Source organism: Cryptotermes secundus, unplaced genomic scaffold (assembly GCF_002891405.2).
Source record: "Cryptotermes secundus unplaced genomic scaffold, Csec_1.0 scaffold317, whole genome shotgun sequence".
In the NCBI taxonomy this organism is placed as follows: Eukaryota; Metazoa; Arthropoda; class Insecta; order Blattodea; family Kalotermitidae; genus Cryptotermes; species Cryptotermes secundus.
The window spans coordinates 436653-463458 of NW_019742557.1; the positions used below are offsets into that span (position 1 = coordinate 436653).

Consider the following 26806-nt stretch of genomic DNA (forward strand, 5'->3'; position numbering starts at 1 on the left):
CGGTAAACTTACAAAGGTTTGTAAAATAAACTTCAGTTCTGAGACTGAATAACCAATTCGATTCGCAAGATGTTGGATACGATGAAAAATTCGCTGTAGATACGTTAACGCAGGCCAGACAATAGCATACCTCCAGTCTAGCCTTGTGATGACAGCGGATAGAGACTTCGAAGCTGATTCATCATTCGTGATTCGAACATATGCAGCGGCCATAACCTGAGTTTAAAATCTGCAGTACAGAAACACATTAACGCAGGAAAACTTCAATGCTACGTAATTTCACTCTGCTGCATTTGAAGTCTCGTTTGAAAAATTTGCCTAATTCAGTCACATTACGGAAATAAAGCATTTATGTACATCAAAAGTATTTAAAATACTTCAAGCCGGAGGTGTGACGGCATATGCATGACATATATTACTGTATAAACCTTCTACTAGGAAAAACAAAAACAAAATTAAGTCGAATCCCTCTCAATATAGCTTCTATACATACATACATACACACGAAACGGTCAGATGATGTTTGCTGGATTCGCCGCAAAGCCTCGGGGCGCGCCACCTGCTGATCTTGACCTCGATAGCTAAACACAGAACGTCAAAGTTGATTCTTTGGAATGTAACAATGGTCACAATTAACATTTGGCTATATTACATATTTTAATTTAATTTATTGCGGTTTATCCCGATTTATATCAATTGAAATTGTTTTGAGTTTTAATATTAATTGAAATTATTTGGATTTACGTGTATGTACAAAATTAGAGTATATAACAATTCTTTTTCTTTCTCTGTACTTGCGAATAATAGGGCTACAGGCCTATGGACGAATCGTCTTTTTACCGGTGGCCGTTGTTAGACTCATTTGCGAGTGGCGATTTCTAGTTCCATTTAAAAACAAGCAGTAACAGAAATAAGCAAAACATTAGGGTAAATAGCGCAAAGTTGGTTTCAATAAAGTAAGAACAGGCTGTTGGAGGAAGAGTTTTATTTCGATTTAAGAAAGATGCCTAAGTAACAGAAGTACGGGGAAAAGTACACAGTGAGGGACTTCATATTTTTTAATCTTCACCGGATGTTATTAGAATCACGAAGTGAAGAATGGTGATACAGATGAGGCATGCAGTACACATGAGAAAGAAGAGACATTCATATATTTTAGTCGCAAACTTGAAAGGATGAGACCACCTGGGAGATTTAGCAGTAAACGAGTAGATAATATTAAAACGAACCTTAGAAAAAAAGGGAAGAAAGGACGTGAACTCATTCAAACGGCTAGTGATCCGTAGCGGCGAATTGTGAATACAGTAATAAACTTTCGAGTTCCATAAAAGGCGGGAAATGTCTTCAACGTCTGAGCGACTCTCAACTTCTTAAGAAGGAGTTTATTCCATGGAAATAGCAAGTTGGTATTAATAGAACACGTTTAAAATGTACTGTAGGGCTTTTAGGTTATCATAGAAATTACCAATCGTAAATACAGAGGCACATGTGCATAGATACAATAAATGAACTACAGTCATATTCATGATGAACTTACTCAATCTGTTTCTCTTGTACCCTTACGGTGGGGAGTTTTTTTTTCATTTTGGTCATTTTACAGACGGTAGGGCTCCTTGGACGAGTGCTCAGATCGTCGTAAGGCCTCTACCTCAACACAGAACACAAACACAGAAAAAACACATGCACATACCAAACAATCATGCCTTGTGTGGGATTCGAACCCACAATCCCGGCTTCCAAGCGAGCGAAGACAATACATGCCTTAGATCGCTCGGCTACCGTGACCAGCCTTATTCATAATTAAGCTAGTTCTAAAATAAATATTTTAAATTATAATTCATTTCATGGGGCCATTATTTTTCCACGAGACATAAAGAAGTACCTACTATATTAGTCATTATTGGACAGAAAATGACAGAATTTCTTCCTAACGGACAAAGCTTATTCTTTAGTTCTTTCGTCTATATAAATAGCGTGTATGTAAAAAAATTTTAATCCTATGAAAACTTTAAAAGAAGAAACTTTCCACAAGATGCAGCATTTTCTGAATAATCCTATGTATTACAGAAACAAACGAAACAAAGCTTTCCCGGAGAGTTATGAAAAAAAATAATTTACAACCGTGCCAGAAAACTTTCCGTCTTCATGAACAAGTTTCAATCCATATTATAGAAACGAAATGGCATTGTGAAGAGTTCTATTTATGGGATGCAACCCCGTGTAGTGTTGCATGAAATCCCATTCAGAAATATATAGAACACTGATTTTACAGAGTGTAAACGCAGAAAAAGCAATAATTTTGCATTTAGAAGTTTAGAAACGAAAACACTGTCGATGTACCTACCTGGGGAACACAGAGATTTCAGCAGTACAAACCAACAAGCACAATTCAATGCAATTGAAAGCACGAACTTTCTTCCGGCACGTCTACACAACGCATGGCTTGTATGCGTATACCGTAAACGCAGTTCTGGAGGTCACTAGTTTAGTCTGCCATGCATATAAATTACGTGAATGAACTATGACACTTTGTAAAGATACGTCGCCTGGGCCTCGTAACACCTACAGCAAAGACAAATGAAGTTATACACAAAATATAAAGGCCTATACTAATATTCCCTTTCAAGTTGAGCACAGTTTAAGGAAATAAGACTGTAGTTACAATTATAATAATTTAATATCTTTCTATGGCTCTACACACATTTGGACTTTCGCCGCCTTTTTAATTTCTTAATCGTAGGGCTCCTCGGACAGGGGATCATTCCGTCGCAATGCCGCAACCTACTTACAAAACAATGCAAACACAGAATAAACGCACACAGACATCCATGCCTCAGAGGGATTAGAACCCCCTACCAGAGGGTTCAAAAGGGCGAAGAGAGTTCATGCCTTAGACCGCGCGGCCACTGAGATCGGTTATAATAATTCCACCAGCTCTTAATAGTAATTTTATTACGGTTCAGAGCGCGTAAGATGTTGACGATCAAGCGCTGGGATTGTTGGTTCGAATCCAACTAGTTGAGTTGATGTTTTTTTGTTTGTCCTGTTTAGGTAGCGGCCTCGCGACCGTCCATCTGCTTTCCAAGGAGTTCTACCAGTTTTGTAGAAAGAATTCATAATCCAAAAATTAAATTCTGAATTGGAGCAAACCAGAGAGCCTAGTCTACAAAATTAAACCGCTAAAATCCTCAAATTATTCCAGTTCGTTTGCGGATCAGTATTCTTCATAGTGAGAGGCTTGTTGCGATTATTGGAGGAATCTTATTAACATGATCGGGTGTAGCAAACTGATCATTTACAGTCACGCTCAAGACCCATATTGGTGCAATCGGACAAATGTCGATTTTTCAATCTTAGGTCATTTGTAAGATTTGCTTTACCGTTTCTCACGGTGTTGTCGCTTGCAGATTTCTTATACTTTTTCTTCTACCCTGAAGATGGGGGCGATACGTTCCTCCGAAACGTCGGTTAACACCACATATACACGGTGCCAAATCCCAGAAGACTGCTTTCTTCTTAGGTCATTTGAATTACAGAAATTACGAGCATATAGCGAGAAGTCGGGATAGCGTAGTCGGTATAGCGACTAGCTACGAGCTGGACAACCGAGGCGTCTGAGTTCGAGTCCCGGTGGGATCAAGAATTTTCTCCACGTCATCCAGACCGACTGACTACTCATCTCCAACTAGTGCCGAAGTCAAGAAAGTATGGATCTATACGTCTACTCCCTCATACGCCTTCATGGTGTAGTGCCTAATTAGTTAAGCATAGGGACGGCTTTACCCTTACCCTTTACAAGTATATTGCATCGAATGAGGACGGTGAGAAGGCAAGGCTGTAGGAAGGGACACTTGTAGTATATCTGAAGTTACCACTCCAATAATATTATATTTGAGCATCCTGTTGCGTTCAGTTGTCACTTATAGTCTATTGTTTCCGTCTAAAATGCAGAAATTAAGAACGCTGTTTCACACTTAACTCACACAGCGGTCGTTATGTGTATAAAATGTTCTTAAAATTATTAAAACACAGAGGAGGCAAAGGGACACATGATACACATAATCAAGAAAACAACACACCAATGAAATACAGAAACAGCCGCATTTCAAAAAAGATATGAAGATGGGAACCAATGACGTAACGAAAAGAATAATATTCGATTAGTGCGTAGTGCATTAGACTCCTTGTAAAAGTGTTGCCTGAAGATGGCCTCATATGGACGAAACATATAGCATTGTGATAATACATATATATATTCTAATATTTTAATACAATTTTATACACATAACGACCGCTGTATGGATTAAGTGTGAATCAGTGTTGTTAATTGTCGCATTATAGACGGAAACAATAGACTACAAGTGATACCACTCCAGCATTCATCTGGAGTAACTCAGGCAAACACAAAAACCTTCAACCAGAACAGCCGGTTAGACCGTAAGAGATTTGAATTGGATACTTCCAGAATATGTCACGCTCTATACCAACCTGCTCGATAGTTATTCTAATAAACGGTTAAAACACACGTACAGTATATTATTATTATCATTATCAATCTCTGATTGCAGTTAGGATTTCCAGCCACGGAAAAACCTGTATAAGTGATACTGCAACTCCATAGTTGGGCGGGAAGAATGCGCTAATTTCGTATTGTGTTTGGCGTTGATAAAGACAGTTCCAGTAACTTGCTTTAAACAAATAAACAAGCCACATCACGCCATGAACAGCCATGCAGGAATCTGAAAATTGTTTAGATAGGACAGAGGGATATGCCAGATTGAAATTTTCTTGGTAATAGGTGTAACAGGAAATAATAAACTGACTCAATACCATTAAGCTATTGATGTTTTAAAGGCAGGCAACAATGGAGTAGTTTCGTTATGAGTCTACAGCTAGAATTCTAACACTAAACAGGATATGGTGCAAGATATTTGGAATTCCTGTGACATTAGCAACGAATTCAGACTTGCACGACATGGAGATATTTTGGCTTCTAAACTTACAAAAAAAAAAAACTTCTGTGAATGGGCATTGGAGGAGGATGTTACACACTGATTTCGACACTTGTTCAACTGACTCTATGTTTGAAATTGTTCTGATTTTCATATTGCCTTTCGTCTGTACATTATTTTAGATTGGATAAAAATTAGTTGAATTGATCTGGCGAAGTTTACCGTAGTGTTACAGCTAATCTGACAACACTGTATATTTTGTAAATATAATTTGTTGTTCAGTCCACCTTCCCAGACTAATGGAGACGTCACACCTGACCTTGTACTCGCAAGAATTTCGTTTCTCTCCAGAAAATTTAAATGTGGCACATCGGACCTTGCCCTAAATTCTGTAGAGTAAGTTCACTTTCTGGGAGCTAGGATGGAGGAGTCGGTAAAGCGACTGGCTACGGGTTCGACGGCCGTGGGTTCGGAGTTCGAATCCTAGTAGGGTCCAGAATTTTCTCTGTTCTCCACGTCGTCCAGAACGGTTCTGGGCCCATCCAACCTCCTATCCAATGGATACCGGGGGCTCTTTCCCGGAGATAAAGCGGCCGGAGCGTGAAGCTGACCACTCACTTCCAATTAGTGTCTAGATGAAGAAAACGTGGATCTATACATCCACTCCCCATACGCCTCCACGGCCTCTTACAGGGTTAGTTTTACCTTTTTTTGTCCTATAAAATTAATTTTTTTTAAGCAGCCATCCTATCTAAGTGTGCACTATATCAGCAATACATGAACTCCGTGGTCTGTAGTCTGCAAGCGAACTATACCGACCGAGCGACCGCCGCTTGTCGGCGAAGTTAGTGCGAGCTTTTGCGGATAGAGATTGTCACGTGGTCAGCGCAACAGTTTCCCACGGCCGTTAATCTTGGTTTTCTAGACCGGGCAATAAATGAACATCGAGACACACAATGGATTCAAACTGTAAAGGAAAGCATTTGGAATTTGTATGGATTTGAATCCGGCTTGTATATATTTGCGCCCTTATTTACGTGAGATAACCCCTGTTACGTTGGATGAATCGAGCTTCGTTCTGAAGTATGTGAGTATTCGCACTGTTGTACCACCCATGAATACACCTACGTCCCACTGAGTACGATGCATTTCAGGTGACAGTTGAGGACAGATTGCGATCTCCAGGGTCTCTGTCTGTTGGAAAGAGCAGCATCATCTGTCACTGTCTTAATTAAAAATGGAACAACAATAGGCGCCATAATGTCCCATCTCACGTCGTTTCTCCACCCTGGCAGGAGGCGGGATAGCTCAGACAGTGTGCAGGCTCGGAGGCAGGAACAATGGTTCTATTTTACTTCACAGCGTCCAGATCGGCTCTGGGACCCACCCAGTTTCCCATACAATGGGTACCCAGGGCCATTCCCCGGAGGAATAGGGGCCGGACTTGAAGGTGACCATTCACCTATATCCAGTGACGAAATTGAGATTTCAAGTAGGCGTGTGTCCACTTTCTCATAAATATTATCCGGTTTTAATCTTGAGCCGGCATTTACTGTGACTGAGGTCTCTCATGGATTTTCTCAGTACCTTCACACAAATTCCAGAAGCCGATATAGCTCTGTCGGTATAGAAGTGGGTTATGGAGTTCGATTCCCGGCAAGGCAGGAGACTTTTATTATCTGAGGCCGACCCAGCCTCCTATATAATGGGTACAGGGGGCTCTTTCCCCGGGGGAAAAGCGGCCAGGGCGTGAAGTTGTCCACTAATCTCAATCTTGTGCCCAGGTGAAGAATACTCGTATGTGAAGTTATACATCAGCTCCTCCTTAAGCCTTCATGAGTTGGTGCTTAATTAATTAAGCACAGGGACAACTTTAAATTTTCCTTCTCTCAAATGCCGAACAATTGAATATAGTAAGACTCTTTCACTTCTAAACTATTTGAAGTCGTATAAATATTATGTTTTTGGACATTATCCATCGTCTTGTTTTTATTTCAAAACCGTCCTGTTTATTTTTCAAAACACAGCCTTTCGGAGATTGGATTCTGTCTCCGTCTTCAGTTAGAACCTCCTCGCTTGGGCCCAATCGATAGAGCTAGTCCCTATCTTAGGACAATGAAGACGGAGACAGAATCCAGTCTCCGAAACGTTGTGTTTTGAAAAATAAAAGGACGGTTTTTAAATAAAGACAAGACGAGGGATAATGTCCAAAAACATAATATTGTATTAATGTACAATCGTCACGAACATTTATGTCTTATTATTTGACATCACCTTCAGATCTCTCTCAAAGCCACGGAAGTCTCCAGTTGTTAGAACGTCGTTAAATGACCTATGAACCAATAAATGTAAGAAAATATGAACAGAGCACTAAATCTCATGCATTACGGATCCAAAAGAACAGGTTGGTCTAGGGGTAACGTCCCAGGCTTGCATTCGGAAAGTGATCGGTTCTAATTTCGGCTGGGACACTGGCCATCTCCACTGAGGCTTCCCGTGATTTCCCTCAGTTCCTCCAGGAAAATTCCGGCAGAATACCTCGATTATCATCTGCCTTCTGACGCAGTACAGTCTCTGTACTGATTACATCGTTAAATAGGCCACGAAATAAATTATAGAAATCAAATTGAAAATCGTATTCCATGAGGAAAGTCACCAGTTTTCAATGACATAAGGCAAGGTAAAGGTAAAGTTTACCCTATACTTAATCAATTAAGTACAAGGTCATGAAGGCGTGTGTAGAAATGGAGGCACAGCTCCACCATTCTTAACCTCGGCACTGGATAGAAATGAGTGGTCTGCTTCACGTCCCGTCCCGGGAATAACTGTATGGAAGAATTGATTTACCCAAGAGATGGTTTGGAAGCTGTGAAACAGAGAAAAGGCTTTTGTCCTTGCCGGGAATCGAACCTCGGTCGTCCAGTCCGTAGTCTGCCCCCATACCGATTGATCTAAACGGACTCACGACATTAGGCAAGACAAAAGCTTTCGCCAATGACTGGATATTATTAAGAAAGAACGCAGAAGTAAGAATGTATGTTAAAGAGAAGTAAATATACTTATATCCCTGTTCAGATATGTGTAAGAAGATTATCCTGCCTTAATGAGTGGCTTTTAAGAAGTAAATGGCTAGGAAATTCCCCGACATGAAAATCGCATTATTCAACTTCGTAAAAATGAAGTTAAAACAATTTAGGCTCAAATACTAAACATCTAATGTTGCAGATTAAGACTGAGTTCCTTTTTTTTTGCATTCTCTCTCTCAACCAAGAAAGAGCATATCCATTAAAGAGGTTTAAGTTAAGTAGATCCTGTCACTAGCTTCTACTATTCATAGCCTCTACAACAAACGCCTTCGAGACAGAGAGATATTGCTAATGCTACATTCAGAGACAGAAAAATGCTTTGCAGATCAATGTAACAAAGGCTGTAGCATCTGCTCTCCCCCATATACATAGTTGTGTCGAGTAAATAACTGTACATAATATAATACATGTATCTCAATGAGATATACAAAAAATACTGTGAAAAAATGTATATATAATGAATATTCAACAAATACAAGGAAAAACAATTACTAATTCTGAGGAATTCTGGGATATAATGCTGTGTAGTTCGCTGAAAATGAACTGGCGTTTCGGAGGAATATATCGCTTCCACATTCAAAGTCGATGAGTAAGCCGAACAAGAAAGGAGCGCGAAACAAGCAGCAACTCAGCATCATATCGCTGCAAATTGATTTCATCATAACCACCGCTGTGAGAACGTCAAAATCTACAATTAATGATTCTATGTAATTAATTTTTTTAATTCGCTTAGTGGGGGGTGGAGTCCAGCTGGGACCACTAGGCATGGCGGTCACTGATTGGCCTATCGTAGCCTGCTCCGGGTGATTATGATGATGAAGAATTTGGTGGAATGAAGATTGGCAGGGGAAACCGAAATACTCGGAGAAAACCTGCCCCAGCGCCACTGTACACCACAAATCCCACTTGACCAGACCTGGGATGGAACCCGGGCCTCCGCGGTGTGAAGCCAGCGACTAACCGCTTGAGCTGTGGCGCGGCCAGTGATTCTATTCATATTTAGTATGACTTCTTTTTGCTTCATAACAACGGCTTGCACCTTCACTAAATTAACACAGAGGTCAACGGGATATGAAAATATGGAGGCCTATAATCCAAGAGTCTGGAATATCAGAACTGATCAAAAACTAGGAGAGTTAAATAAAATTCCGGATATGACAACGGATATTTAAGGAAGGGTGAAGTGGTTGGGGCATGTGATTCTAAATTGTCAAATAAGAGCAGCTAAGAATTTTTTTGGAGTAAGTCAGAAGATAGAAGAAAAGAGGGAAGTCCCGGATTGAGAGGATTTGAAGAAGTTACAGTAATTTGCGAAAGCTGAAGAGGTGGAGGCAAATGGCAGAAATAAAGAATAGAAATCTGTCGTGAAGAAGTCAAAGTGTTTTGATGGATCGCAGTCAAATAGCAAATGCCTAAGCATATGCAGATTCTAAATGGTTCTGACGATGGCGTATAACTCTCAGAATCCCCCTTATCAACAATGAGGTTAGCAACTCACAGGAAAGGTCAGTATGATCTGATAGATTCTTCATGAGTTTCTATAAGATTTTAGTTCTGGGGTTGTTTTCTTTTCTATAGATGGCACTGGCTCTTAGAAAAAAAAATNCGTCGGTTAACACCACATATACACGGTGCCAAATCCCAGAAGACTGCTTTCTTAAAAAAATAGTTTTACAGTATTAAACTCTAAAATTAACCCTATGAATTAGCTTTCATCGGCTTGTTCGTTGGCTAGATTTGTTGTATAAAGCGTTCCCTTCCTTTCTATCTTAGTTTCGGGTTTGTGCATTCTTTATCACAATTTTTATTGCACGTTTTTCCTTTTACGTCACACTGACATGAGCACCCCAGGTGCCCATGCAGCTGTAGTTATACTGACATGGGACGTTCAGTGATTGAGATTTGCTTGTTTTTAACGAACCCAACGGAGAAGGTGTCTTCCGCTCCTTGCCTGACGATAGAAACAGATCCAATTTCCGAAACATTTTGTTTTCTAGTTGTTAGAATACCTGACGACGGATAATGTCCAAAATTCCAGTAATTCTGAGTGGGAGGGAAGACAACATTAGAGAAGAAAAAGAGTTGACGGAGATCAACAGTGAGAGAAAGAGATCGTTGTACATTGAGGAATATTTAGAAAAAATCACAGAACTATTACATTATAGCTGAACTGCAGCAGAACTGAATATTAATTTAAAAAAATCATTTCCACAAAAATTGTCCGACGTGAGCTTCGCAAATCCTATATCCACAGTATGGCTGCAATTGCTACACCTATGATTACTGAAAGTAATGCTCAGATGGGTAAACGGTGGTATCACGACCATAAAACTGGACATCAAACAACTGGAAAGGCGCGTGATATGGTCAGATGAGGCGTCCTTCGCACTGTTCCTTACATCAGGAAGAATTTACGTTTGGAAACACCCGAAGAAGCCTACAGTCCGGAATGCCTGGTTCCAACAGTGAAATACTGGGAGGTTCTGCGATGATTTGGGCAGCAATATGGTGATACAGTGTTCTGTTGGTCTCACTATTACCCTTCATGGCAGAATTACTGCAAGGGAGTGAGAGGACAGGTTGGGTAATCAGGTGCATCCCATGGTCTAGACGTTATTTCCAAATAACGATGCAGTTTTCCAAGACAATGGCCCCATTCACACAGCTGGAACTGTTCAGTCATGGTTTGAAGAGCATAAAAGTGAAATTCAGCATCTTCCCTGGACATCATAATCACCATGTCTGAACATCATTGAACCACTCTGGTCAGTTTTGGAGACTAGAGAGAGGAACAGATTCCCATCTCCAACATCTCTAAAGCAACTTGGAGTTGTTATTCATGATGACTGGTGTAATATTCAGCTAGACGCTATTAAAAATTTATACGAGTCATTCAAAAAGCACTGAGGCTGTATTGAAGGTGGTCTAACGCCATATTAGTAAAGAAATGTGTACAGCATCTGTAGTGTTTCAACTATTCTGTTCAACCCCTGGACATTTTGATTGAGAAACTACAGGAAAAGAGACAGTAGGGAGGCTTAGGTATAGATCGGAGAATTTTATACAAAACGGCCATAGAGAAATGGGTGTGAAGAAGTGAAATGGATTAAACTACGCTAGATTTGAGGTTCTCACAGCGGTTGTTATGAGGACTTCAATCGTTTTGTCATGTAGTTCAGTGCAAGTTCACTGACATATCAAATGAATGTATCACTTCCATTTTCAGGGTAGAATGCTAAGCTAAGCAAGAAATATCAGTAAACAGGCGGCAAGAGCTCAAAGTAAGGAAGAGTGTAGAGATTTTGTGAATATAGAAACGAAATTTCGGTTGCACAGACCATGCACGTCTGTTTGTACTGTCCAAACGATTGTTCTCCCCCGCAGAAATATCGACTTATATTAATCCGTTACCTCCGAAATGTGAAAGGTTTAGGCAACTGAAATGTATCGCCGTATGGAAACATATTTCTTGTTGAGCAACTGTAAATTTATGAAATCTCAGATTTTCACTGTGGTGAAAATTTAGACTGCTTTACGGAACGTTTAATATGATTGATGGTTAGTTATATTTCGGAGGAACATGCTGCTTCCATGATCATGGAAATTCCTCCGAAACAGCATAAACTACCTAAAGCATTACAAGATATCTTCACCCAGAAAATCACAATTTAAACTTCATGTGCTAGAGGAGGAGGCTGTACGGTAAAGCTTAATATTTGTAGAAAGAAAAACGCATTTTGGAGTACATGTTACATCTTGTTCCGAAGAATTTTTATTCTTTGACAAGGAACTCATCATCGACCAAATTTTTCATTAAGCAAAATAAATTATTTCACAATTCTTTCGCCGGTCACGGTAGCCGAGCAGTTTAGGGCATGTACTGTCTTCGCTCGCTCGGAAGCCGGAACCGTCTATTCGAATTCCACTCAGGGCATGGATGTTTGGTATTTGTGCGTGTGCGTTTTTCTGTGTTTGTGTACAGGTAGAGGCCTTGCGACGGGCTGATCACCCGTCCAAGGTGTCCTATGGAATGTTTAAGTTCTAGTAAACCGAAGTGAAAAGGGGAGAGTTTGGAGGAGGTAGGCCAAGGCCCAAATTGGGACTTTAGCGCCAAAGGAAAGAAAATTCTTTCGAAAAATTCAGCTTTTCTTTCCAGTATTAAGAATGAATCTTCCATAACGACAAGAAATATTCTCCAGTCGCCCAATAATAACGGTAATTAATTATACGTGTAATTAACCCGAAGAGCGAAAGAGGTGTGGAATGTGACGTCATCAGCATCTCTTAGTAGATGACAGAAGACTTGTCTCTGCGGTATGGGATCCACACTTCTTAAGCTGCAGCCCCTCCTCCTCCATTATCTTCATTGGAGAGGCGTGTGTATACATACACAACGGTTATTCTCCCAGATATTTCCTTCTTTATGTGATAGTATTCAAACAAGCTTACACAACACAGCTCTAAGTTACATGTAACAAAATTCACTGTCGAGTATATAATTATGATGGGTTTCGTCTTCCGTGACTTGAAACGAACCTGATATTTGCAAAACAAGTATTCTCCGTCAGGTGGTTAAAACCATGGAAACAGCTATGGTCAAATTAACTGTATTCCAAATTTGTATCTTGGAGACCCTCAGTTCGAAAACATAGGCCGGGTTACTAGCTGGATATCCTGACTGCAGTAATTCGTGGAATTGAATTACTTACGAATGCCGCAGTAGCACGTTGACAGAAGTTCCGTCATTCTCCTTCCGAATCCTTACTTACATGTCTCTCATAATTATGTTTCCATCTCAATCGGCATTATGTAACCTCTGTACTCGGTACACAATCGCTAAATAATTCAAGAAAAAAGAGATGAAACTGGCGTTGAATACGAGCGCTTACGTCGCAAAAGGAGAGGAAAATAAAGTTTTAAATTCATTCTGTGTGTTCTTTCCTTTGTGCTTCGAAGGTTAGCTTTATGGGCTGTTCCTCTTTCAATGAAATTCATCTTTCCAGTTTTTCTTACATCCTTCTGTGCCTCTGTGTTCTTCCGCTTTATAATTTAATACAATCTTCGGGCGCGTAATTCCATCCATTCCTAACCAGCTACCATGTCAGTTCTTCTTTTGTATTAAATGTATTGTGTTTTCTGCATAATGTTCTCCTGCTGATTTCACAGAACAGCTGTTAGTAATAATACAATAAATCTATGAAATGCATACCGGGGCTCTTTTCGTGGGAGTCAAGTGGCTGAAATCTCTCTTTACGTCTACTCCGAGGTTAGCATCACATGAATAATACAACACAACTTGCCGTAACACAGTATAACGCATTAACGTAATATTTTTTTCCCCTTGGCACTACAGCCCCAGTGGGCCTAGGCCTACCTCCATGAGATTCTCCGTTCACTTCGGTTTTTCTAGATCTTACACATACGGTAGGACTCCTTGGGCGGGTGATCAGCTCGTCGCAAGGCTTCTGCCTGTAGACAAACACGGAAAAATGCACACAGACATCCATGCCCTGAGTGGGATTCGAACTCACGATCCCGGCTTCCGAGCGAGCGAAGACAGTGCACGCCTTAGACCGCTCGGCTACCTTGACCAGCAGTGTATAAGAATTCAGTTCGTACCTCACAGGAAACAGATCCGAACCCACGATCCCGGCTTCCGAGAGAGCGAAGACAGTACATGCCTTAGGCCGCTCGGCTACCGTGACCGGCATTAACGTAATATAATATAATATAATTATGACATACCGAGAAAGTGTATTCTAGCGGTAACGTTTCTTTGATTTGGGAGATGCCCGGTTTGAATATCAGCAAGAGCATTGGGTATTCTGAGTTTTTCTGACATTTCCCAATCCACGACCTTAAATTCCTCTCACATTCTTTCCGACTTATTATTCACTGAGTATCCTATCATTCCACGTTATATACACTGAGCTACTGATAACGCCGTTAAAAGTTATAAATAGTATAATATAATAGCTCAGTCGGTATAGCGATTGGCTACAGGTTGGACCACCGAGAGGTCGGATTTCGAGTCCCGGTATGATCAAGAATTTTCTTTTCTCCACGTCGTCCAGACCGGCTTTTGGGCCCACCCAGCATTCTATCCAACGGGTACCGGGGGATCTTTCCTCTGGGGTAAAGCGGCAGGAGAGTAAACCTGACTACTCACCTAGAACTAGTGCCCAGGTCAAGAAAATGTGGATCTATACATACTCGTAGGTCTTTATAGTGTAGTGATTAATCAGTTAAGCACAGGGACAGTTTTACCTTGTAACTGCGGACATATCCGTTTCAGAAACTGCATGGAAGTTACGCTTCATTTCATCAGTCTTAGAACTTGGTGGAATTCTGGCGCTTGAATTAAATAAAAGAAACAACTGTAGGATTTGAGGTTCTCACAGCTGTGATTATGAACAGTTCTATCTTCTGAGATATAACGTTGTATAGTCCGTTGAAAGTCAACTGACATTTCGGACCTACATGCCTCCACCTACAAGCTCTGTTTGCTACATGCTTAACGCTGGATTTTATATTGGCTTATTCTTCGAACCTGAAGCTGGAGGCGACATTTCCTCCGAAATATACGTTGATTTTCAACGGACTATACGGTGTTATATCCAAGAAGATGGAAGTGTTCAAACGAAACGTCTGTTCCCATAATTTAAAGCAGAAATCTTTAAGGAATGCATCACGTTTTGTGTTTATATTACAATAGATACGTGTTTCGTATTAATTCCCGTCAAACATAACAATTCACCAAATGTCGCAATTCAATGGTAAAAAATTCATTAATTGTATCACCTGTGTATGGGTCCATTATACCGAAGCACGTGGCGACACCGCATTCTGGCCAATAAACTCAGTTATGCACCACAAAATGTGAGTGAGTCATTTGGTGAATTGTTATGTTTGACACGAATTAATATGAAAATTTATATATGTATAATTAAAATAATAAGTTCAACATTTACTTACTTATTCCGTTCCTCTTATACCTTACGGTGTCTTGTTTGTTTTTCGCTTTGATTATTTTACAGATAGTAGGACTCCTTGGACGAGTGTTCAGCTCGTCGCAAGGCCTCTACCTAAACACAGGACAACACAAACACAGAATAAACACGTACACATACCAAACAGCCATACCTTGTGTGGGATTCGAACCGATGATCACGGCTTCCGAGCGACCGGAGATAGGACATGCCTTAGACCGCTCGGCTACAGTGACCGGCATAAAGTTAACATACCAAAGCAAAATCTGAGATATTATTGCAGGGTCTCGGAGTCAATCAAAGAGGGCACAGGGCGCGATTCCGTACCCCTCGTCTTGTTTCTATTGCTCAGGGACATGTATCTAACACTAATTTAACAAAAGGGAAACAAAGCTATCAGGTTTAAGTTCAAGGTCATGTTTCGCTTGTAACATGCAGACTAACCAGTCTACTTTAACCGGTTCAGGAAGTCACTGACCGCCTCCTAGAGTTCTGTGTTCTGACTCAGACATATGTCCACTGTCTCGTACAACCTTCCGAAGAGTGACGCCAAAAGCTGTGCCCGAAATATTGGCATTTCTAACTGACGAATACTCTAACTCGTTCCTTACAATAAACGAAATGCCTAGTTTAGAAATACCGACCACCTGCTTTGGGCAACTTTGGTGTCGAATGATGTTTTTCAATATATTTGGCCTATTTCTGAAAACCGCGTGCTGAATCTTTCATTTGTTTCATTGTTCAAATTCATTTTTCGACCCAACGAAGTTGCTGTGTAATTAATTTTGAGATTTCAAATTAAATGCATATAATTATTACAGATAAATATTTACTAAGTTTGATTTTTATCTGTAATATAACCGCCAACACAACGAGTGGTATGGAAATATCTGCAATGGAGATAGTAGATGTTTATGTGCATTTTAATTTATTGCAAATATAGCTATGCTACATGTTTCGACCAAAATTGGTCATCATCAGGCCTTAAATGTACATATCTCACGTAATTAAACACATTGGGTACAATGCAGATCCGTATCTGTTAACAGATTAATGAAAGTAATGAACGTTTGAGTTCCATAAAATAAGGGGCAGTTTTTGACTAGCTGAGTGGATATTGGCTTCAGAGGAAGGATTTTCCTCCTTGGAGTCAGTTCGTTAGTTAGTAATGCCTGGTCCGCGCCATAGCTCAAGCAGTTAGTCGCTTGCTTCCCACCGCGGCGGCCCGGGTTCGATCCCAGGCCTGGTCAAGTGGGATTTGTTGTGGACAAAGTGGCGCTGGGGAGGGTTTTCTCCGAGTACTTCGGTTTCCCCTGCCAATCTTCATTCCACCAAATTCTCCATCATCATAATCACCCGGGGTAGGCTACGATAGGCCCCTCAATGGCCGCTGTGCCGAGTGGACCCAGCTGGACTCCACCCCCCACTAAAAAAAGCCTCCGTGATTTTAGTCCGCAAGCGAACTATACCGACCGAGCGACCGCCTCTTGTCGGCGAAGTTCAGTGTCAACTTTTGCGGATAGAGGGTGTCGCGTGGTCAGGGCGACGAATTCCCACGGCCGTTAATTTCGGTTTTCTAGACCGGAGCCGCTATTTCCTTGAAGTAACTCCTCAATTATCATCACGAGGCTGAGTGGACCCCGTTCCATACCCACTATTTCTCAGAAAAAAATCTGGTAGCGCCGGGAATCGAACCCGGACCTATGGATCTGTAGACAGGAACATTGACCACTAGACAACAGAGGCGGTCCCACCCCTCAACTAAGCGAATTAAAAAATTAAAATTAGTAATGCCTATAATTTGGAACGGTAGGACAACATCAAGCGGGGCCCACACTAGATTTCATTTTATGTGTCTTAACACCTGTAGGATATCTGACAGAGCATAGAATATTTAAATATTAATTATATTAATGCCGGTCACGGTAGCCGAGAGGTCTAAAGCATGTACCGTCTTCGCTCGCTCGGAAGCCGGGGTTGTGAGTTCGAGTCCCGCACAAGACATCGATGTTTTGTGTGTGTATGCGTTTATTCTGTGTTTGTGTTGTCCTGTGTTTAGGTAACGGCCTTGCAACGAGCTGATCACTAGTCCAAGGAGTCCTACCGTCTGTAAAATGATCATGAAACTTGGAAATCAGCATAATGTTCCAAAGTGGGAGCAAGAGGAGAGAAACAGAATTCTATTAATAATAAAATTTTTATACGTTTGACATATCTTCAAAATATGCTGAGTAGGTTATATAAGATTTCTCTCTTGATGTTGTCCGACCTGCGGTCAATAGGAAACAGCCCAATCTGGATAGTGAGTTAAAATTAATTGCCGAAACAAGGGCTGGATTGACCGCCCTTATATGAGTCCCACAGTAGGTTTGAAGAGCATGAGGCGTGTAAACCACCCCTTATTCCACAGTCACTCTTCTGCATCGCAAAATAAGGGCAAGGTTGTCAAGAGACCCAGGGGGAAGACGAAGCAATCAGCTACAGTACAGTTCGTATATATCGACGCGAGATATCTTCCTCAACCTGGAACTGACGAATACATTTATTGCATAAATAAGTGTAAGTGACAGATGTCATCCTGAGAATAAGCCAAGCATACCAAAATGTCTTACTCAGCTTCATTGATCCTGACATATCTGACATTTTTAAAAAAGCAAGGCTTCTATGTTCACGCTCTCGTAATAATCATTACAATCAGGATTTTTTTATGTCTCCAGTCGACAAGTCCTATTAACTGTAACAAATGTAAGATTTCAGGTTTTCACGGCGGTGACTATGAAGAATGCCGTCTTCTGGGATGTGGCGCCGTGTAGATATTTTTTAACTGACGTTTCGGAGGAACATATCGCGTGAGCCACCTGTTCACGCTGGTTCATCGCTCGCGGATTTCTTATACCCTGAAGATGGAGGCGATACGTTCATCCGAAAGGCCGGTTAACAAAATATCTACACGGCGCCAAATCCCAGAAGACGGCATTCTTCAACTGTAACAAACTTTACGCCACTTTGTCTAATGTTTGGAATAAGCAGTACTTAAAATCACATGTTTTGGGAGTTTGATGAAATTTGATGCCAAAATTTCTCATGCACTATACATGAAAATATATTACCATATAAAATAACCTAAACATAAAGTTAACCGGTCCTTATCCGTTTACAGGTAAGCCTAACTGGCTGTCAGAATATCAGTACATACACGTGTATAACGAATTTACTGGGTCATATTCTGTGCATATGGTCAACCTTCAATATAGGAAAAATGTCCCTGTGTTTAATTAGTTAAGCATTATGCCCTGAATACTTATGGGGGAGTGGAGGTAAAGCTCCACCTTCCTTGACCTCGGTACTAGATGGAAGTGAGCAGTCAGCTTTATACCCGGAGAAAGAGCCCACTGTACCCATTGGATAGGAGGCTTAAATAATATTATAAAAATAGAATATATCCAAATAAGAGTTGACATGTATGTAAATGGAGTACACATATTTTCCACTGCTCTCCATATTCATTTGTTAAGGAAAAAATCTATTACTGAAAGCCATTCGTATTACTGATGTCACTTTTCACATTCAGAAATGATTTTATTTGTACTTTGATTTTCAGTGTCATCCATTATGTGGAATAGTAGACCCAAGCTATGTCACACTAAATTTTCTCTGAGCTAAAACAACAGATACAGAGGGGCAGTGCTCTATTTACTGTACATCAATATGGCTGCCACTGTTCTAGGAAGCATGGACTGGCTATGCAATGATGAAAAGGACTGACGAGTGTCGCTTCTGGACTCACACTTACTCTGTGTCGAAAATGCACTAACTGAAGATGCAGAGTGTTTTCCATGAGGTTAGGAATGGGATTTTGAAATATTATTTATATGCATTTTAGGCTTAAAAGAATTAAGCCACCACTACTCTTCCTGCCTCCTGTTTCTGGGAAGCTGCAATAATTAAACGGTACTGAGAGGTTTACAGACATAATACTGCAGCAGTAAATGGGTTTAGAGGCACTTCAACAGCATGGCTATTCACACCTACTGATATTTGTGAGTGGTCAGATCTACGTTCTGCCCACGTTACCCTTGCATGAGGAGCTACAGGAACACATTGACAAGATCCTTGGTATCATTCAGCCTAGATGAAAAGGTAAAAAGTTAAAGTTGTTCCTGTGCCTAACTAATTAAGCACTACACCATGAAGGCGCATGGGGGAGTTGAAGTATAGATCCATATTTTCTTAACCTTAGCACTAGCTGGAGGTGAGTAGTCAGTTTCACGCCCCTGCCAGTTTAACTCACCGAAAGATTCCCTGGTACCCATTCTATAGGAGGCTGGGTTGGCCCCGAAGCCAGTCTGATGCTGTGGTGAAGAGAAAATTGTTGACCCTACAGGGACTTGAACTACTATCACTTTGTCGTCCAGCCTGCAGCCAGTCACTATACCAACTATGCTATCCTGGCTCCTAGATGAAATGATAAACAGAAAAATTATGTCCCTGTGAGAAATTAAACACCCGCTAACTTACATCCACAGCCAACCAAGTCTCAATTACTATAGTTTCCACATGTCCTCACTATGTGAAAGAATTAACAATTTACAACATAGTTTGACTAACTTTATGGTGGATTTCCAATTTTGCAGATGATAATCAATTAAGCAAGAAAAAAGGTCTTTGTTCATCAAGTATTGACTAAAATTCTGCATCCATTTCTCATCCCTCATGCATGCTACATGCCCCATTCATTTGCAACAAGGTCCCACCAAGTTGACTTTAAAGATTCTGATGATGGTGTATGCTGTATAGAACTATAAGGTTTATTTTGAACTCTATCCATCGTCTGGTATATATAAGACAAAAAAACCACAATGTTTCGAAGACTGGATCTGTCCCCATCCTCAGGTGGATGGGGCAAGATAGACCTGCTCAGTTGGGCCCGTTAGAAAGAGCTAGCCTCAATCAATAGACGAATTTGAGTGATTCAGACTAGCTCTTTCTAACGGGCCCAACTGAGTAGGTCTATCTTGCCCCATCTACCTGAGGACAGAGACAGATCCAGTCTCTGAAACGTTGTTGTTTTTTGTCTTTTATATACCAGATGATGGACAGAGTCTGAAATAAACCTTATAGTTCCATCCCCCCAAGTTGTCTCTATACCATAATATTTTCCAAAAAGTATTTTATATGAATTTTTATTTCTCCTATGTGCACTGAATGCTCCCCAAAATTTATTCTGCTCCCTTTAAACACTCTGTTAATGTTAGGTGAAGAGTACAAGTTATGAATTGCTTATTTCTGTAATTATTACCACTTTCAAATAGTTCATCTCAGTTAACATTCTTATTGCCTTTCTTCTCACATAGAAAAAAATAAGCTTTTTATATATTTTGACCATTAACATATTCTGGAAGGCAGAATAATATGAGTACAAATTAATGTCTATAAAGAAAAGATGGACTCAGATTTCTTCCTTATCACAGTCTTTCTGTGGGCTTTCCTCATAAACAGATATACCTAAACTGTACTGTGGGATGTTAAGCCTGACAAACATACAGCAAATAATGTACAGAACTTTCATCCAACATATGGTCCAGTTTTCTTCTCATTTTAAAATACAAATTCTGTATCAGTTTTATAATTTACATAATGTGAACTACATATTGTATACAGTTAATAATTTCTAGCACCTGCCATGTTGAAATCATATTTCACCACAGAATTTAACATGTATACAGGTCTGGTTATGAATTTATTCAGTAATGATTCAAGTGTAAACAAACAAATTTAGTAATTTAATTCATGATTCTAAATAAAGATATAAATGCTGTCTTTTCTTGTAACCCAATTAGAGGTAAGTAATTAATTGTTCAGAGATTTCATACTAAGCTGCTCATGGTATGATTCCAGAAATATTTACCACTTGCACGCAAACTCCATTACAATATCATTTATACAAATACACATACTTTAAAAAATGGTTTAATAAATGTTAAACCAATATCTATTTTAATTATTCTGTAAAGTGCCTGACTACAGGTTGGAAACTGCAGTTCGATTCCTGGCAGAGGATAGAGTTTTCTTTTCATCAACATATCTAGAACAGCAAAGGGGCCCTCCAACATATAAAATGAATACAGTGGCTTTCTCCAGAGTATGAAGCTAACAACTCACTTCATCTACTGCCAACGTTAAGAATGTGTGAAGCTTTCTTTACCTATGCTTAGCCTAGCCTCAGGGGTATGCTTACCTTCAGACAATAAAATGATCATCCACAGGAACTCTTTTGAGTTCATTATGTACTCTGTGTGTCATAGTGACCTCCTGAGAGAAGAGAAATTAGTGAAATGCAGAAAATGTTATATAGCCCCTTTTTGATTAAACCAAATGGATTGATTTTCTGTCTGCGACAAAACAAAACCCCTAGGAAAGAGAAGGGAGGATGTGAAAACGGACCACATGCTGATCCAACTACAGTCCACTCACTCCAATTCCTGCATCTGATGGCATCAACACATAACAGATAACTAAGAACCCCTTATTGTAACCCTAAGAGCTCCTCTGAAATAAAAACAAAGATATGTACCCCCCCACTAGTTCCTTTGGGTCTTACTGAGGTGGTGGAAGGAGAGGGTGTATCGGAAAGTACTTAAGGCATGCTGTACCAATTCATTATTGCAGTTTGAGAACTTTCAATCTTGCTGGCAGTTGTCTCATTTCTGCAGTTTCTGTGGTAAGTGGCATTATGAATATAATATACTGAGTTTGTTCTGAAATGCATTTTGTTTCCTAAACTAGTGGGAATTGATAAGAACATTATTTTTAGCAACATAACAACAAATATCATAATAAATGTGTCATTTTTACTTCTATATTTTGAAACAAACATGCAAGAAAATATCAAAACCACATATGTTTGGCATTAAACAGAAAATAACATATAACGTTTATTTTAACACAATGAGATAAACAGGTAAAGTTTCCTTTTTCTGCTTAATTAATTAAGCACTGTGCCTTGAAGACATATGGAGTGGATGTATAGTTTCACCATTCTTGTCACCTGCACTGGAGAATGGCAACAGGATACACTGTTCAGTGCAGTTCCATGGCTAACACCAGGCGACACACTATGTTAATTACTGGTCATATGCACAGTGCCATATTTTTCTTAAATGTGCAGTATTTCCTTCAGCTTGAAGTAAAATGTTTGTAGATGTCTATGGTATACATTTCTTTCTTCTAACTCACTCTACCATGAATATTTTGACTGAAATTATGTGCTTTTGGCTGAATGTGCTTAAAGTATCCAGTCCCCAGGAGGGACAGGGGAACACACCCTGTCACCACTGTTAAAAGAAATTTAGATTTAATAACAAAGTGAAGAAAGTGTTCTCAGCTGACGGTCCTTTTGAGGTCCTGTTTTGAGTGGCAGAGACTAATTCTGCAACAAGAAATTATTTTAAATTTAAATCCACTATGATGGCAGTCTGAATACATTCTAGTACTATTCAATGATGGCTCATCAGCCGTAGGGTTTATGTGCCATCAAACAAATGGCTGCACCATAACATATTTTCTCTTATTTACTACCATGGCACCATATGATGATATGGCTTGTATATACCAGAACAGAAAGACAGAAAGCTTTTAAGATCTAAAAGTTTGTGACGATGGTACAGTAGTATAAATACTGAAATACTGAAAGTCATGAGCAACAATTTTTGTAAAGTAACATGCTTTATTATTGACAAACCAAATACACCACCTCAATCTACAGACCTTTCTTTATTTTTCCACATAATCACCACTTTTTTGTACACATTTCTCCCAGCATTCTGGGAGTTTGAAAATTCCCCTTCTGTAAAATTCCGTTCCAGCCATCCGAAGACACTGACACACTGCTTTCTGAATTGCCTCCCTTGTCTCAAAACGTTGTCCACGCAGCTGATCCTTCACAAATCCAAAAAGATGGTAGTCGGAGGGTGCCAGATCAGGGCTATAGGAGGGGTGTGGAAGAACTCCTCACCCCATCTTTGCAACTGCTTCCAATGTGAGGCGAGCGGTGTGGGGGTGAGCATTGTCATGCAGGATGATGATGTTTCATCCCGGACGTTTATCGTGCAATGCACGACGGAGCTTGTGCAGCGTCTGGATATAACGAGCAGCATTGATGGTTTGCCCAGGTTGCAGTTCCTATAGCCTAAGCTTTCAATCATCTCCTGTACTGCACTGTGCCCTATTCCAAGTTTTTGTTTTGGCTATTGTGTCCACAGTCACATGCCTGTCATCTTGAATGATCTCATCCACTCTTTCCTTGTTGCGTTCAGTTGAGGATGTTCGAGGATGACCGCTCCGAGGCTCATCTTTGATGCTGGTGTTCCCATCTTTAAAATGTTTCACACATCTTCGAACACTGCTCGCACCCATGCACACACTTCCATAAGCACGCTGAAGTCTCTGGTAAATTCCTGCAACAGGGATTTCCTCTTTCACAAGAAATTCGATGACAGCACACTGGCGAAACGACATATCGTTGTTGGCCATTTTGTTAGGAGTGATACTGGTCACGTTATGCGGCTATTGATGTCACAAGACACTCAAGGTTAACACAACAGCTGGTTCCACCTACCACCGTACTCTCTTTTGTCTGCTGTTCCCAGGTTGCATGCAAAAAAAAGTTGCTCATGACTTTCGGTACGACCTATGTATTATGTTTCTGGACATTATCCATTGTTCTAACAGTGTTTCTTTCATAAAAACAGGACAATATATAATGTCCAGAGACATAATATTTGTAATATGTAGGTTGCTTTATTCATTAAACCAAGTATTGCTGCCTAGAGTCAAAGTAGTAGCAGGCACAGCTTTCTGCATTATACTGTACACTGTCTGATAGCAACAACCACAGAAGCCAACAGGAAATGAAAGGATTCTGGCACTACTGATTTGCTTAACCTTTAAGTGCCGAAGTGCCCAGTTTGTGCCAGTCATGAGTAAGGTCGTCGTGGCCAAAGTACCCAGTTGTGACCAGTCAGGCATTTAAACTCCGCTAGTGGAAGCGCGCGCACACGCCGCTAGTAGAAGCGCATGCACAGTCCTGAATATTTATTTTTAAATGTAGNTGATACTGGTCACGTTATGCATGCTATTGATGTCACAAGACACTCAAGGTTAACACAACAGCTGGTTCCACCTACCACCGTACTCTCTTTTGTCTGCTGTTCCCAGGTTGCATGCAAAAAAAAAGTTGCTCGTGACTTTCGGTACGACCTATGTATTATGTTTCTGGACATTATCCATTGTCCTAACAGTGTTTCTTTCATAAAAACAGGCAATATATAATGTCCAGAGACATAATATTTGTAATACGTAGGTTGCTTTATTCATTAAACCAAGTATTGCTGCCTAGAGTCAAAGCAGTAGCAGGCACAGCTTTCTGCATTATACTGTACACTGTCTGATAGCAACAACCACAGAAGCCAACAGGAAATGAAGAGGATTCTGGCACTACTGATTTGCTTAAAGGTTTTGACGCTTTTCTCAAATGGCTCTGCTTCTCTTCTAGCAATGAAACAGCTAGGAACTGTCATGCTGTTTCTCTGCCTACTAAGGATGGCATTCACATCCCCTGCCATCCAACTGGAAGATGGCCGTTATCTGGATCAAGAGGTAATTTAGACTACAATATGATTGGAGAGAGAGACTATAATTGAATATATACTGTTTGTGAATTTGACGGTCATAATCTTCAGTTACTGATGATACAAATCAGTATCCAATATCTACAATCTTAATTGTCCTGTGCTGAAATTTTGTGGAAATAATTGGTATTGTACAGGAACATTCAAGCTTATTATTGACATATTTAATAAAGAATAGAGAAAAGTATGAACTTGCTTATATTTCAATTAAATATACAACACATAAAAATGTTTACAATCAAAGTTATAAATCTTACTTAAGTTTATATTTTTGGTGTGTACCAAAATTTCTTTGCATTAAGATCTATTTTTTTTTTAGAAAACATACAGAATCTGATACAAGAATTATATATAGTAAGGGATATATTGAATAAATATGAACAAAAATCAAAACTACCTGACAAATTTTCGTGTAAACCAACAATAAATTCAATAGTTATATGTTGGAATTGAGATTCTCAGTGTAGTGATTATGAACATACTATCTTTTGGAATGTGACATCATGTAGTCTGATACTAGTACTATCTTCTGGGATGTAACGCCATGCATACCAGTAGGATTTCAACAACATTCCTCCAAAACATCAGTGAACTTCAACCAGATCACACAGTGTCACTTCCCAGAATATAGTAAGTACTCTTCTTAACCTAAATATATTCTATAATTTTGAAAGCTGGGGGTTTATCCCGATTCGAAAAATTGTACACTATCCACTATACAAATCACACTCTAACTTAAAAAGCTCATGTTCATCACTATTTGGGTAGACTATATTTGTTTTTTAATTTCACATTCTCCATTCTCTTCACCTTGTACCTTCAAGTGGAATAGGCACTGGATTTTATCTAAAATAACTTGCACATAGTTTTCTATGAATATTTTCAATATGGAGATACAGCAACTATATTGCATGCTGGCATGAAAAGTGATCTGTATTGTATCAAATTGAAGATACTCTGAAAATAAGGTAGTGCATATACATAATAGGAAAACACTAGGTATTTGATTCAAAATTTTCCTTGTAGTGAACAAAATATTTTCCATTCTTTCTTTGGACCTTTAATCCAATAATCCATTCTAGTTACACAACATAGAAACAAATTTTGGAATGAAATTAAATATTCCTCTTATCTTATTCCTTTAGGTAGCTTAGTGCTTCATATGGAATGTTTCAGCTGTATGCAGGGAATGCTAGAGAATTAGCCAATTGGATAATGCAATTCCTCTTACACAAGGGAGAACCACCAGTATGCACCCATAAACGTAATTCGGAACTGATAAACTCTCTTCTTGGACTGCCAAAAGTACTGAATGAGGCTGGGAGGAAATGAAATTGGTAAGAAAACAATTATCTCTGTAAAATTTAATATTGTATTGTTTTGTAAAATGAGAGTGGAAAGTTGTACTACAAGTTGGAGTAAGCATGAAGAACCCCATCTTCTGGTATATAATGCTCTGCAGTCCCTTGAAAGCCAACTACGTTTCAGAGGAGGATATCACTTCCATCTTCAGGGTTGAAGAATAGGCCACACAAGAAATCAGCAAGAAAGAGGCAACAAGCAGAGCAACCCACCTGCCAAAGACTTGTGTTTACACAGGAAAATGGGAGGGGGTTGCAAGAGAACTGATAATTTCCCATTGGCTCTCACAGAACAGAGCGAACTAATTTGAGTTCAAGACAACTTGCCAACTTCAACTGGTTTCATCACAGAAAATCATGAACCAGTAGGAGATGAGACATGGTTAAATAGCCTTGGTCCTGAAAAGGGCTGCTAGTGCAGATCTGAGAAAGTAGTAATGTTGTGCTGACAGGGATCAGTTGAGAATGGAGCAGAAGTTGAGTGTGTGAGTTGCAGGCATGCAGTGGGCATAAAAAAGAGCAAAAGTTTTGAAGGGAGGCCAGGACAGGAAGGGCCTAGGGATGATTGGTTCTTGAGAGGGCACAGTTGGTGCCCTGATAAGAGCAGGGTGCGTGGATCTGCATGGCCCTGTGGAGAACCTATCTATAGGATCCTCCGAGGGAGGCTTCTTATGATATTTCAGGGAGAACATGAGAGGTTTCCATGACTTGCTTGGGCAGAAGCCATTC

General features: G+C 39.9%; 1 protein-coding gene across 1 annotated transcript; it reads left to right on the forward strand.

Moving 5' to 3' along the window:
* The first annotated feature begins 21706 nt into the window (after positions 1 to 21706).
* LOC111873342 (pigment-dispersing hormone peptides-like) lies at positions 21707 to 26806 on the forward strand. Its single transcript, XM_023867989.2, has 3 exons — positions 21707 to 21748; positions 24581 to 24684; positions 25893 to 26806. Exons 2-3 carry the CDS (start codon positions 24583 to 24585, stop codon positions 26046 to 26048), a joined length of 258 nt encoding a protein of 85 aa, XP_023723757.1. The 5' UTR covers positions 21707 to 21748; positions 24581 to 24582; the 3' UTR covers positions 26049 to 26806.